General features: G+C 45.9%; 1 protein-coding gene across 1 annotated transcript; it reads right to left on the minus strand.

Moving 5' to 3' along the window:
• Positions 1-302: 302 nt before the first annotated feature.
• Positions 303-10650, minus strand: LOC149332073 (pancreatic lipase-related protein 2-like). The gene is made up of 4 exons (XM_089557464.1): positions 10414-10650; positions 6928-7180; positions 2073-2258; positions 303-406 (listed from the first exon to the last, which is right to left on the minus strand). Exons 1-4 carry the CDS (start codon positions 10648-10650, stop codon positions 303-305), a joined length of 780 nt encoding a protein of 259 aa, XP_089413590.1.
• Positions 10651-10897: the final 247 nt, after the last annotated feature.

Raw genomic sequence — 10897 nt, forward strand, 5'->3', positions numbered from 1 at the left:
AGGCGTATGAGGCCCTTTTGGAATACATCAACACTATATGGAATGTCGAAAACCCGCTCCCCCTGGATTGGAAAACAGCTCTAGTAACCTTCATCCCCAAGGCGGGAAAGGAAATCAACACAGACAGCTTGAGGCCTATCTCGCTCACCTCGTGTGTGGGCCAGCTGATGGAGACCATGGTGCGGGATAGGCTCTCCGAATACTTGGAACAACGAAACACATTTCCAGACACTATGTTCGGCTTTTGCCCACATAAGACAGCACAGGACATACTCCTCCCACTCAACAAAGACATAATACAATCAGTCGAACATCCACATGACAAGGTCGTCCTGGCCTCTGACTTGAAAGGAACCTTCGACAATATCAAACACAGCGTCATACTGGTACACCTCAATGAGACCCACTGTGGACGCAACACTTTCAACTATATGAAAAGCTTTCTCATCGATCGAGCTGCACTAATCAAAATCCAAAATGCAGAATATGGTCCGTATCAAATGGGTACGCGGGGACACCAAAAGGTGTGGTGCTATCCCCCTTACTCTTTAATTTGGCGATACTCTATCTCCAGGACCCGTTGCACAATATTGAAGGCATACGGCATGCGTTGTATGCCGATGATATCACGATCTGGGCCACAGAGGGAAACTTAAGGCGCATGGAGGAATGCCTGCAAACAGCCGCTCACGTAGTGGATCGCTACGCAGGGCACTGTGGTCTCCAATGAGCACCCAGGAAATCTGAATGTGTGCACCTTAGGGCATCCCGTAAGGACACTACCAAACTAAATCTCTCCTTCACAAGTGGCCCCATACGAGGGGGTACCCAAAAGAAACCGGACTTATTTTTGTTTGAACTTATATGTTCACATTTTAAGCGCAGACCTTCAATCTCCTTCAAAGTATTCCCCACTTGCAATGATACGCTTGTCAAATCTTTCATTCCAGTTTTCAAAACATTGTTTAAATTCATCTTTTGTGATGCTTGACAGTGCCTCCGTCGTTTTCTTCTTCACCTCAGCAACATCAGCGAAACGCTTTCCATTCACCTATTTTTTCATTCTAGGAAACAAAGAAAGTAGCACGGGGCAAGGTCGGGAGAGTATGAGGGTTGAGGAATAGCGGTCATGCCATTTTTGGTCCAAAATTGTCGTAGAGACAGGGCTGTGTGAGCAGGGGCATTGCCATGATGGAAAAACCAGTCACCCGACCGCCACAAATCTGGCCGCTTCCACCGCACACTGTTGCCCAATATTTTCAAAACATCCAAGTAGAAAGCCTGGTTAACTGTCTGACCCTGCGGAACAAATTCTGAATGGACGACTCCTCTTACGTCGAAAAAACAAATCAGCATTGTTTTGAGGTTTCGTTTCACCTGACGAGCTTTCTTGAGGCGAGGTGAATTTGAAGTTTTCCATTGGCATGATTGTTGCTTTGATTCAGGATTGGATTCAGGAACACTTGAGTTGTCCCATAGCATCGTCTTTGTACGTCTTTCTTAATATTTCAAGAGTTTCCATTCAACTTTTTCCGAGCAAAAATCAGAATGTCACCGGCACGCTGTTCACGAAAATCAGCCATTGCAAAAACGACATTCACACAAAACAGTCGTCACTCTAAAACTCTCCCTAAACTAGTCTGACCTCCTTCAACGCCGGCATTCGGCTTACTGACTCTGGAATGTTCGTTCTATGCGCTCCTAGTGGCAAAACGCGGTACCACAGAAGCTTTGCCGACCAAAAAATTTAGTCCGGTTTCTTTTGGGTACCCCCTCGTACATGAGGCCAAAGAGATTCGAATACTCGTACTCTTCATTTATAACCAAATAAGAATAGACACAACATTGCACAAACTTCACAAATTGGAGACCAGGTGGGCCGTATGCTCCGCCGCGTCTCCAATAAGAGAGGGGGTTTGCGAAGCAGGGACGCCGTGCGGATGGCCCATGCCTACGCTGTTGCGCGAGCTTACATTCCTGATTAAGAACAAAGTTGACAAAACTTGAAAATAAACAGGGCGCAAAGTTCATTTCGAAATACAAAGACTCGTAGGAGAGCTCAAAATGCTTACCATAACAATCGGGCTGCATTCTTCCCCCGTTCGGGTAAAAGTCGACGTGTCCTTTGGGTTCCAAAAGCCCGAACTCAGAGTTTTCTAGGTCGCCTCCATTTGTATGAATTATGTCGACAAATAAGCCATCTTCGGACGATAAGGACACATTAGACTCCTCAAATATAGGTCCTGCAGGGTCCAAACCTAACAAAACAAAACGCCAGATTAGGAAGGGATTCCTTCTTGCACTACCCTTCCCCCCAGAGGCGTGAAATGATGTTTCATACGCAGTGTTCGTTTAAGGCCAAAAGTACTGATTCTCGCACAGATATAGTACCATTTGTATTACAACACAGTTGCTGCGCTTCTGTTTTACTCATAGTGGCGTGGTAACCTGCTAGAAAGCGCTGCTATGCGAATTTAGTTTTGTACTGTGTATGCAACTTGCATACACCTGAAGCGAAAGATTTAATTGCTTTAATAAAAACAATAATAAACAAGCACCAGTATGTCAAAGAAAAGCTCAGAAAGAGGAGAACAATGCCATTTTTGTCCCTTTTCACCCTCCAACATGGACCATGCCTTCTCTTGCCAAGATTTGCTACACATTCTCATTGTCTAAATAATCCCTCGTTTGCGAGTTAGAGCCGCCACGTAGTCTAGTTTGTTTTATTTATGCCTTGAACTCACGTAACAAAGCCGTTTCCCAGTGAAATGCGCACTCCCTTTCTGAAACGTAGTCCAAGCTAGCAGTCTGCAATCGATAACTTTCGCCTGCCATAGTACGACACCACTAGAGAACAGTATCTATATACATGAATAAAAAAATTAGAAGCATAAGTCCTCTGAGTAATAATTAAGTTCACACTCATAAAAATAAACTAACGTTTATTAGCAATTTCACTCTACCAAGAGTGACACCAGAAAAAGGAACCACTTTCAATATCTGCCTACTGTTCTGTACGTACGTAGGGCACTCTAAAAAGTAAACTTAGCAGAGGTACGCAGTTTTCATCGCTGCAACAGCGCTTACTTAACGTGATGAACAGTCATGTCCAGTGTTCGAACTTGCAAGAAGAAACAGCGTCTTGTTTTTTTAGCCCCATTTTTCGTCCGCAGTTTGTGTTTATCATTTATTTTTTATCTAATTTAACATTTACCGGAATGACAATTATTATCAGCCTAACAATCCTCCTGCACAATATAACATGAACTAGTAGCCCGCACTGCCACTGCCCTCTTGTCGTCTTCTCAACTTTAGTCTGGATACTGCCACTCTGGTTTTACCTAAGGAGAAGCATTTCTGGCGCCGAACACACGTGTTCCTGCCCCTTCGTGTGCGGCAACCCTACACCGTTGTTTCACCCGTGAAGTGGAGGTTGCGCTTTGGAAAATGCAGGCTGAGGTCTCTTGCTGTAACATGAAATTGGCTTCACTTCGTAAGGACCTTTTCCTGCCACAAATGCTAAGTTGAGTATCCCAGACAGTCGAAACCTACATTCACCATGTGCTGCATATGGATGCCCACCTTCAAAGCCGAGAAAAATGACTGCAGTAAGCTTTTCGTCCTAAAGAACGGCATCGTATAGTGCTAGACACTAAGAGACAATCATTGGTCTCCGCTAGAATTTATTCAATCTCGTAAACTCATTTTATTTTTATAGCTATCCTCTTTGTTTCATCCATACACCCATCGAAATTTTTTCTCTTGAATTATTAAATACTGATACGAAAACTGAGCTAGCCTGGATTGTTAAAAATCTGCTGCAATTCTGACATACAGAGGACAAGTGTTACGCTCGATCTTTCTTCTTCTATATCTTGACCGTCGTGTTCATGCGCTGCTATTTAACACGATTTAGTGGTCCCTTTTATTTCGAATCCACTAATTCACGGGGTCAGACCGATTCACCGGTTTGTATGAAGCAAGTCCGTAAGGGCAACTTTGTATAAACCATAAATAAATAGCCGCCGCGGTGGCTCAGCGGTTATGGTGCTCGGCTGCTGACCCCAAAGACGCGGGTTCGATCCCGGCCGCGGCGGCTGGAATTTCTTTGGAGGCGAATTTCTAGAGGCCCGTGTGCTGTGCGATGTCAGTGCACGTTAAAGAACCCCAGGTGGTCGAAATTTCCGGAGCCCTTCACTACGGCGTCTCTCATAGCCTTAGTCGCTTTGGGACGTTAAACCCCATACACCATAAACCAACCATAAATAAATAATGTTGCCGCGACTCGGACTCGACCCCGGGGCGGCGCGTACAAATTAGTTTAGCGGACCACTGCACGACCGCAGTAAGCTATCGCCGAAACTGCAACACACTCTCACGCTGTGCGTTGCATATTGTCGCCTTCATCAACGTCCTTGTGCGGCGCGAACAGATCAGATCAGCTTAACCTCGATCAGAGCTCAAACTGAGTCCAATATCTTCGCCAGAGGTGCCGACGACCCAGCAAAGCACAACCATGAGCCAACCAGGTTAAACACATGCTTTCGCATGTCTACTCTGTTTAACTACGTTAAAACCCTACCATTTTGTTTGTTTTTTTACATTGACAAATAGGGCTCTCGATATGAGTGTATTTTAACAGTATAGCGTTAAGGAGCCCGTGTCACAGAAACTCCGGTGCCGTCGCCGGCGTTCTTCACCATGCGCGCAAAAATCATCGAAAAATCTCCACAGAACCAACCTAGGAAGCACGTGGTCCACCTGCATGACGTAACCTTGTGTCGTAATCACAACCTGCCCACAGGATTGCGAGTAAACTCTGCACCCTGGCAGGTGGGGGCCTAATTAACGATTAGAAGCAAAAGGTTTCTCCGACAGAGCAACCTGGGTCGCACCTGCCATTCCAGATCAGTGGCGCATCGCTTAAGCACTGTACCCCTCTGCCAGGAGTGGTGTGAGGATTCCCGCTGATCTATGAATTTAAAGTCGGGAATGATCAATTCTCCATATGTGGGTTAATCCATCTTATCTATCCTGTCATACCCTTAAATCGAAGCCTAAGCGTCCCTTCTAATTTTTTCATCCACGCAGCCACGCGTCCAATCGTACAAAACACTCGGAATTAAAATATACGCGATAATATTTTAGATTTATTTGAACTGAGTGTGCTATCACAAACTCATGAGTGTGCTATCAGAAGCCTGCGGCGGCTTAAACATCTAAGCAATTGCTGCAGCGTTCCAGAGCTTGCTTCAAGTGGACATTTATGCTTACCGAAAATTAGTTCTCTGAGTACAGCGCTGGCCACCTATGGCTTCAACGCGTGATATGAGCGCGCGGAAGCGATCAGTCCAGTCAAAAGATAAACGCAGGATAAACGGCGCAAGAAAGAGCAGTACAATAGGAAGTATTTAGTTATGTCCCTAAAAGAGTGCACTACAGCGGTTCAACAGACCGAGAGTTTCAGCACTTTAAAAAATCTTAGAAATAAGATGTTCGAAATACACACAAATTTTTTGAGAAACGTATTGCAAGCTGCTGTTTGGAAAGAAGGAATAGTTCGTTTTCAGTAGCGCTGCAGCTCGAAGAAATTGGCGTTTCTTTCTGCACAAAACCGGAACTAAGCACATGAAGAGTAGCAGGAAGCTCAGTAATATGGCAGTGTCATTTGCTGATGGCTTGGGGTGATTATGGCGCGAAATTTCAAGTGCCTGCTCTATTCTACCACGGCATGTGCTTCTTTTCGTCGTCGCTCTCAAAAATAACAGCTGCGTGGTTGGGTATGCTATTCTTTTTCTTGCAATAAGTGACGGAAAACGACAAAGCACCTGCCGTGGTATTATATAGCACAGGCGCTCTGAAATCAAGGGCATAGGCACTACGACACGTTCAAAGCATACGTTTCGTTTCCACTAAAGACCATTTGCGCCTCGTGAGCTTTGTTTGCGCTTCGAGTAGTAAAAACAGCTTGAGTTCCTCGCATTCCTTGTCTTTAGAGAATTCCTTTTTTACATTAAATGAAATCAAAGGGTATCATCCGGCCCGAGCTGAGCTGTGGTTTAGCTAATGAACAATTTTCGCGAGATCTGGGGTTTTGCTATATTAACGTTGTTACTCTCCTCAATCTTCTCTTGTTTCTGGTGCTGCTGGGAATTGTTCATACTAGAAGGAAACGCTGCTATATTTGCGCGCGTGCGCGCTCCGCTACGGCTTTTTAGTGCAACTAGTATGACGTCAGGCTAAGCCCGCAGCTGCAGCAAGTTGCGGAGGAGCGCGCCCGCAGCTCCTCCACGTTGTGATCTCATATGAACTTCCGCGTGCGGTCCGCGCCTATCGCTTTTTATGATGACGACAGATCGCGCCGCCGATGGAGATGCCATAACCGCTGCCACGCGCTAGGACAGCTTCACCGACTTCGTTGAAATTTGTCTCAGGAGATCCCTCGTCAACTTAAGAGAAACAGCTCTCGCTGTTTCTCTTAAGTTTTTTAAGTTCTCTTGAAAAGAGATGTCTGTGAATCCCAGTGGTTTCCCCGAGGTGGCGCTCTTTTCGCTTGGCAGTGTGCCGGTCGTACGCACAGCAGAAATTTTTGACATCTATGTGCATAGATTAGAGTGCATGATACCCTGAGTCAAGTGTTTCAACAACATTATGTCAATGAAGCTCTTCCAAAAACGCTGCCTTATGACAAAAAATTGGAAGGGTTCACTTTCTAGAAAGAATTTTGTGACTGTCGTAGAATAAATCAAACTAAAACTCATATTTCACCCGTTATATTCAAGATATTCCCCTTTCCGCTTCCTCATGAGTGAGGTAACAGACCCCGCATTTAACCAATTTATTCCCCTGCCTGCCCAAAATCTACTGTCCCTATCTCTTCTAGCTAGAATCAAGGTTTTCCGAAACGCATTGCACGTCAAACTGTACCTGTGATCCGTCCGACTTGCAGTTTAGTACTGTTGTGGAAATGCCGGCCAGCAAATCCAACAACGTGTGCGCCCAGGCTGAATCCGATCAGGTGCATGTCTTTTGGCATGAGAGTGCACTTGGACTCTCGCATCATATTTTGCAGTAACAAAGAAAGCAGAACACCTGGCAAAGGAGTGTTCGAGGCAGCCGTTGTGTAGTATGGAGCAGCGGCTCCATCTCTCCAATCCACAACCAATACGTTGCAGTTACCCTGCAACAAAGAAAATTGCATACAGTAACGTGTCTTCAGCGCGGCCGTCACTTAGCACGTAATTTTTTTTACTGCCTCTGCTTCGAGAGAACTTCCTATTGAGCAGTGTGTGCCTAGAAAGAAAACTTCCGCTGCCTAGTGGTGGCGATTGCGAGTGCAATCCAGTCTAGGGAAAGCCTGTTGTTGAGGAAACGTCCTACGGGGCCATCTTCGAGTCGCGAGTGTAGACGTTAAAATGAGCGTTGTCCTTTTGACGGGCAGGTGGAAGCAGTCTTTAGAATGTGCTTTCTGACGTCATGGGATTCCATGTCCTGTGTGCAGATGATCTGGCTACCTGGAGTGGTCATGCTGAACATTGAGTCGGAGCTCTGAAAAATGTCTGACAATGGGTTATGTAAAAGAGGTGGCCCTACATTGGGTGATCTTGTGGGACAAAGGGACGTGGTACAGTTATCATTGCGAAAGGAGTTTGGGGGGGGGGGGGGGGGGGTGCAGGTGCACTGCCAGCAAAGACAATAATACGGAGCCCTCCACTAAGGCATCGACAGCGTTAAATTCAATGATTTTAAACAAAGGTAACCTTGTTACCTTTGGTTTTCTGCATGTTAATTTTAAGACCTGCCTTTCTGCTCTGAAAATCTGCAAGTAATTTTAAGACCTACAGTTCTGCTCTGACCCACCGCGGTGGCTCAGTGGTAAAGGCGCTCGTCTACCGAGCCGTACTACCCGGGTTCGAATCCGACCACGGCGGCCGCGCTTTGATAGAGGCGAAACGCAAAAGGCACCCGTGTGCTGTGCGAAGTCAGTGCACGTTGAAGATCCCCAGGTGGTCGGAATTATTGCGGAGACCCTCACTACGGCACCTCTGCCTCTCTTTCATCTTTCACTCCAACCTTCCTCCCTTACCTTACGGCGCGGTTCAGGTGTCCGCCGAGATATGTGGGACAGATACTGCGTCCCTTCCTTTCCTCAGAAACCAGTATAAATATTTACATCTACGTTCTCCTCTGCGTGTGTAACTCATTCATCAGGCTTTCCAGCTCATCTCCTGAGCGACTTAGCAAGGTAATGTCATCAGTGAATCGCAAATTACTTAGGTGTTCTCGATGCACTCTTATCCCCAGCTGTTCCCAGTCCAGACATCGGAACACCCCCTGTAAACAGACGGTGAATAGCATGGCCGAGATCGTGTCTCCCTTACTGACACCTCTCCTTATTGGAATTTTATTGCTGACTTTATGCTGGACGGTGGTAGCTGTGCAGTCGTTATAGAGATTTTCCAATATTTGCCCATAAAACTCTTCTACACCCTGATTCCGCAATGCTTGCTTGACTGCTGAGGTTTCATTCAAGGAGGTTCCGCCGCGGTGGATCGGTGGTTATGGTGCTCGGCTGCTGACCCGAAAGGCGTGAATTCGATCTCAGCTGCGGTGGTTGAATTTCGATGGAGGCGAAATCCTAGCGGCCCGTGTACTGTGCGATATCAGTGCACGTTACGGAACCGAAGGTGGTCGAAATCTCCGGAGCCGTTCACTACGGCAACTCAGTCGCAGAGAGAAAATAATCATGTAACTCGGAAAAACAACTTCAAGAACGGGGTGCCGTTAGCATCCTCTCTTCTTTGAACAAGGGCCCGACGAAATGACTGGTTTTTGTTTGTTTTCGCGAGTGCTCGGAGCTGCTGATACATCTTCATATTTTTTTTTTTTAAAGAAACAGGTCTAAAAAAAAAGGCGAGATGTTAACCATATCAGTGTTTAGATTTGCTACCGCACCCTCAAAGAAGTCAAGCAAGAGATGTAAAAGAGAACAGCCGAGAGAAAAAGAACGGTGATGTGAGTACTTTGTTTGTGCTATACGCTCAGCCCTGGAAAAAGGGCGGAGCAACAACTTAGAATACTTTAGTCTTTTTCCGCTAGGTGGAAATCAAAAGGTTGCAGAGTTGATAGTCCATTTGCGACGGTTGCAAGGAACACTTCAGCATCCTTCTTAGCAGTCCTTCCTTTTGTTGTAAACAGATGCTCCTGCGTCCCAGCGGACCAGGCAAAAAAAAAACGTCATGTATGGTATGGTATGGTATGGTATGGTATGGTATGGTATGGTATGGTATGGTATGGTATGGTATGGTATGGTATGGTATGGTATGGTATGGTTTAACGCCCTAAAGTGACATGTGGGCCATAAGGAACGCCGTAGAGGAAGGCTTCGGATCAAATTTAACCCTTTGAGGGTCGAATTATTTTGAAGAAAACTTTCCCAGGTGGTCAAATTACTTTTTTGCGGATCTTGAATCTACAAAATGTATATAACCGAGAATAAATAGTAAAAAAAAAATTAGGAACAGTACTTTGGTGACAGCATCACTCACAACTGGAAAATGTTCAATAGAATAGAATAGCAACGGTGATAAGCAAGCTAAGAGCAGCACCAATAAAGATAGAAATCAACTTTCGCCGCCTCTGCAAAACAGTGCCCACAAAGAGAAAACACGTTTCGCGCGATTCCGTTGCGATCCCGCGGCGGAATCGAAACCGCGTAGGCGCGTTGCCACAGAGGGCGAGAATACCTCGCGAGCAACGGTGATAAGCAAGCTAAGAGCAGCGCCAATAAAGATAGAAACCAACTTCGGCAGCCCCTGCAAGATAGTGCTGACAAAAAGAAAACTCAAATTTCGCGCGACTCCGTTGCGATCACGCGGCGAAACCAAAACTACAAAAGGGGTGTTGCCGCAGTCTGTGCCGCCGCGCTAAAGCTAGACATAAGTTCTGCTTATCTCCGTAAGAAGGCAGCACAAAATTCAAACACTTCTTGCAAGTCCTAAGAGGTGGCAGCAGCCCCCAGTGAGCACGCATTGTTCTTTTGGCGCAAAATTTCAAACGGAAGATCGAAACCGTACCCGTACGGCAAAGACTTTGCGGGACAGAAAACCGCCGCCGTACATATACGGCAAAAACCTTCAAAGGGTCAAAACGAGTACGTCTTTAAAGTGCGCAGATATAGCGCAGCGCACGGCCGTTTCTCAGTTCTTCCTTCATTGAAATGCGGTCGCCACTGTCGGGATTAGATCCAGGGTTCTAGAAATTAGCAACCGAAAGATAACGCCTCTGAGCCACTGAGTAGTGTGCGTTCATATACTGCACATTTGGCATAATTACTAGTACTTCGATGTAGATCCAGTTTCCAGGGTCACCAACGATGTAACTATTCTGAAAGAGTTAATATGGAAACCTTACCTTATGAACCAGAAGTAAAGCATCCTTCATTTTTCGCACCCAGGGCACGGCACCATTTTCAGTGAATCCATGCGTGATAACGTAAAGTGGCTTTGCGACCTCAATTTTTGACCTTGCGTAATGCTCGGCCCGCATAGTGTGGTTTACTTCAATCCCCTTAGCAGTGCCGTTTGCGTAGAGAAGGAACTTGGTTCCAATTTTTTCAGGTGCCTCTGGTCCGCCAGTATGTAGAGCCATCCTGTTCATTGGGAAGAAGCAGTCTATGTCTGTGTAACAGGTGTATATTCCTTGCCGCTGATTCAGATAACTTTTTACCTGGGAGAAAAAAAGTGCGAACGCCCTCGATAAAGTAATGCACAACACAAGTTGGGCCACCGAAGCATATAATTCTTGATATTCGAACGAGTCGTACGTTTTAAAAGCGACATTTAGTAGCTTTGGTTTGTTTAGTGCCCTAAACGCTGAGCGCTTTCTCAATTTACTT

This window comes from Amblyomma mixtum, chromosome 8, assembly GCF_055824585.1.
Source record: "Amblyomma mixtum isolate Tamu chromosome 8, ASM5582458v1, whole genome shotgun sequence".
In the NCBI taxonomy this organism is placed as follows: Eukaryota; Metazoa; Arthropoda; class Arachnida; order Ixodida; family Ixodidae; genus Amblyomma; species Amblyomma mixtum.

Excerpts from the sequence above, each read along its gene's own strand:
- LOC149332073 (XM_089557464.1), bottom strand. The coding sequence starts at position 10,650 with ATGGCTCTACATACTGGCGGACCAGAGGCACCTGAAAAAATTGGAACC. Across the intron at positions 7,181-10,413 it reads CTTTACTTCTGGTTCATAAG|GGTAACTGCAACGTATTGGT; the intron begins GTAAGGTTTCCA and ends TCTTTGTTGCAG. Across the intron at positions 407-2,072 it reads AATGCAGCCCGATTGTTATG|TGGGTCTCATTGAGGTGTAC; the intron begins GTAAGCATTTTG and ends TTGCGTCCACAG.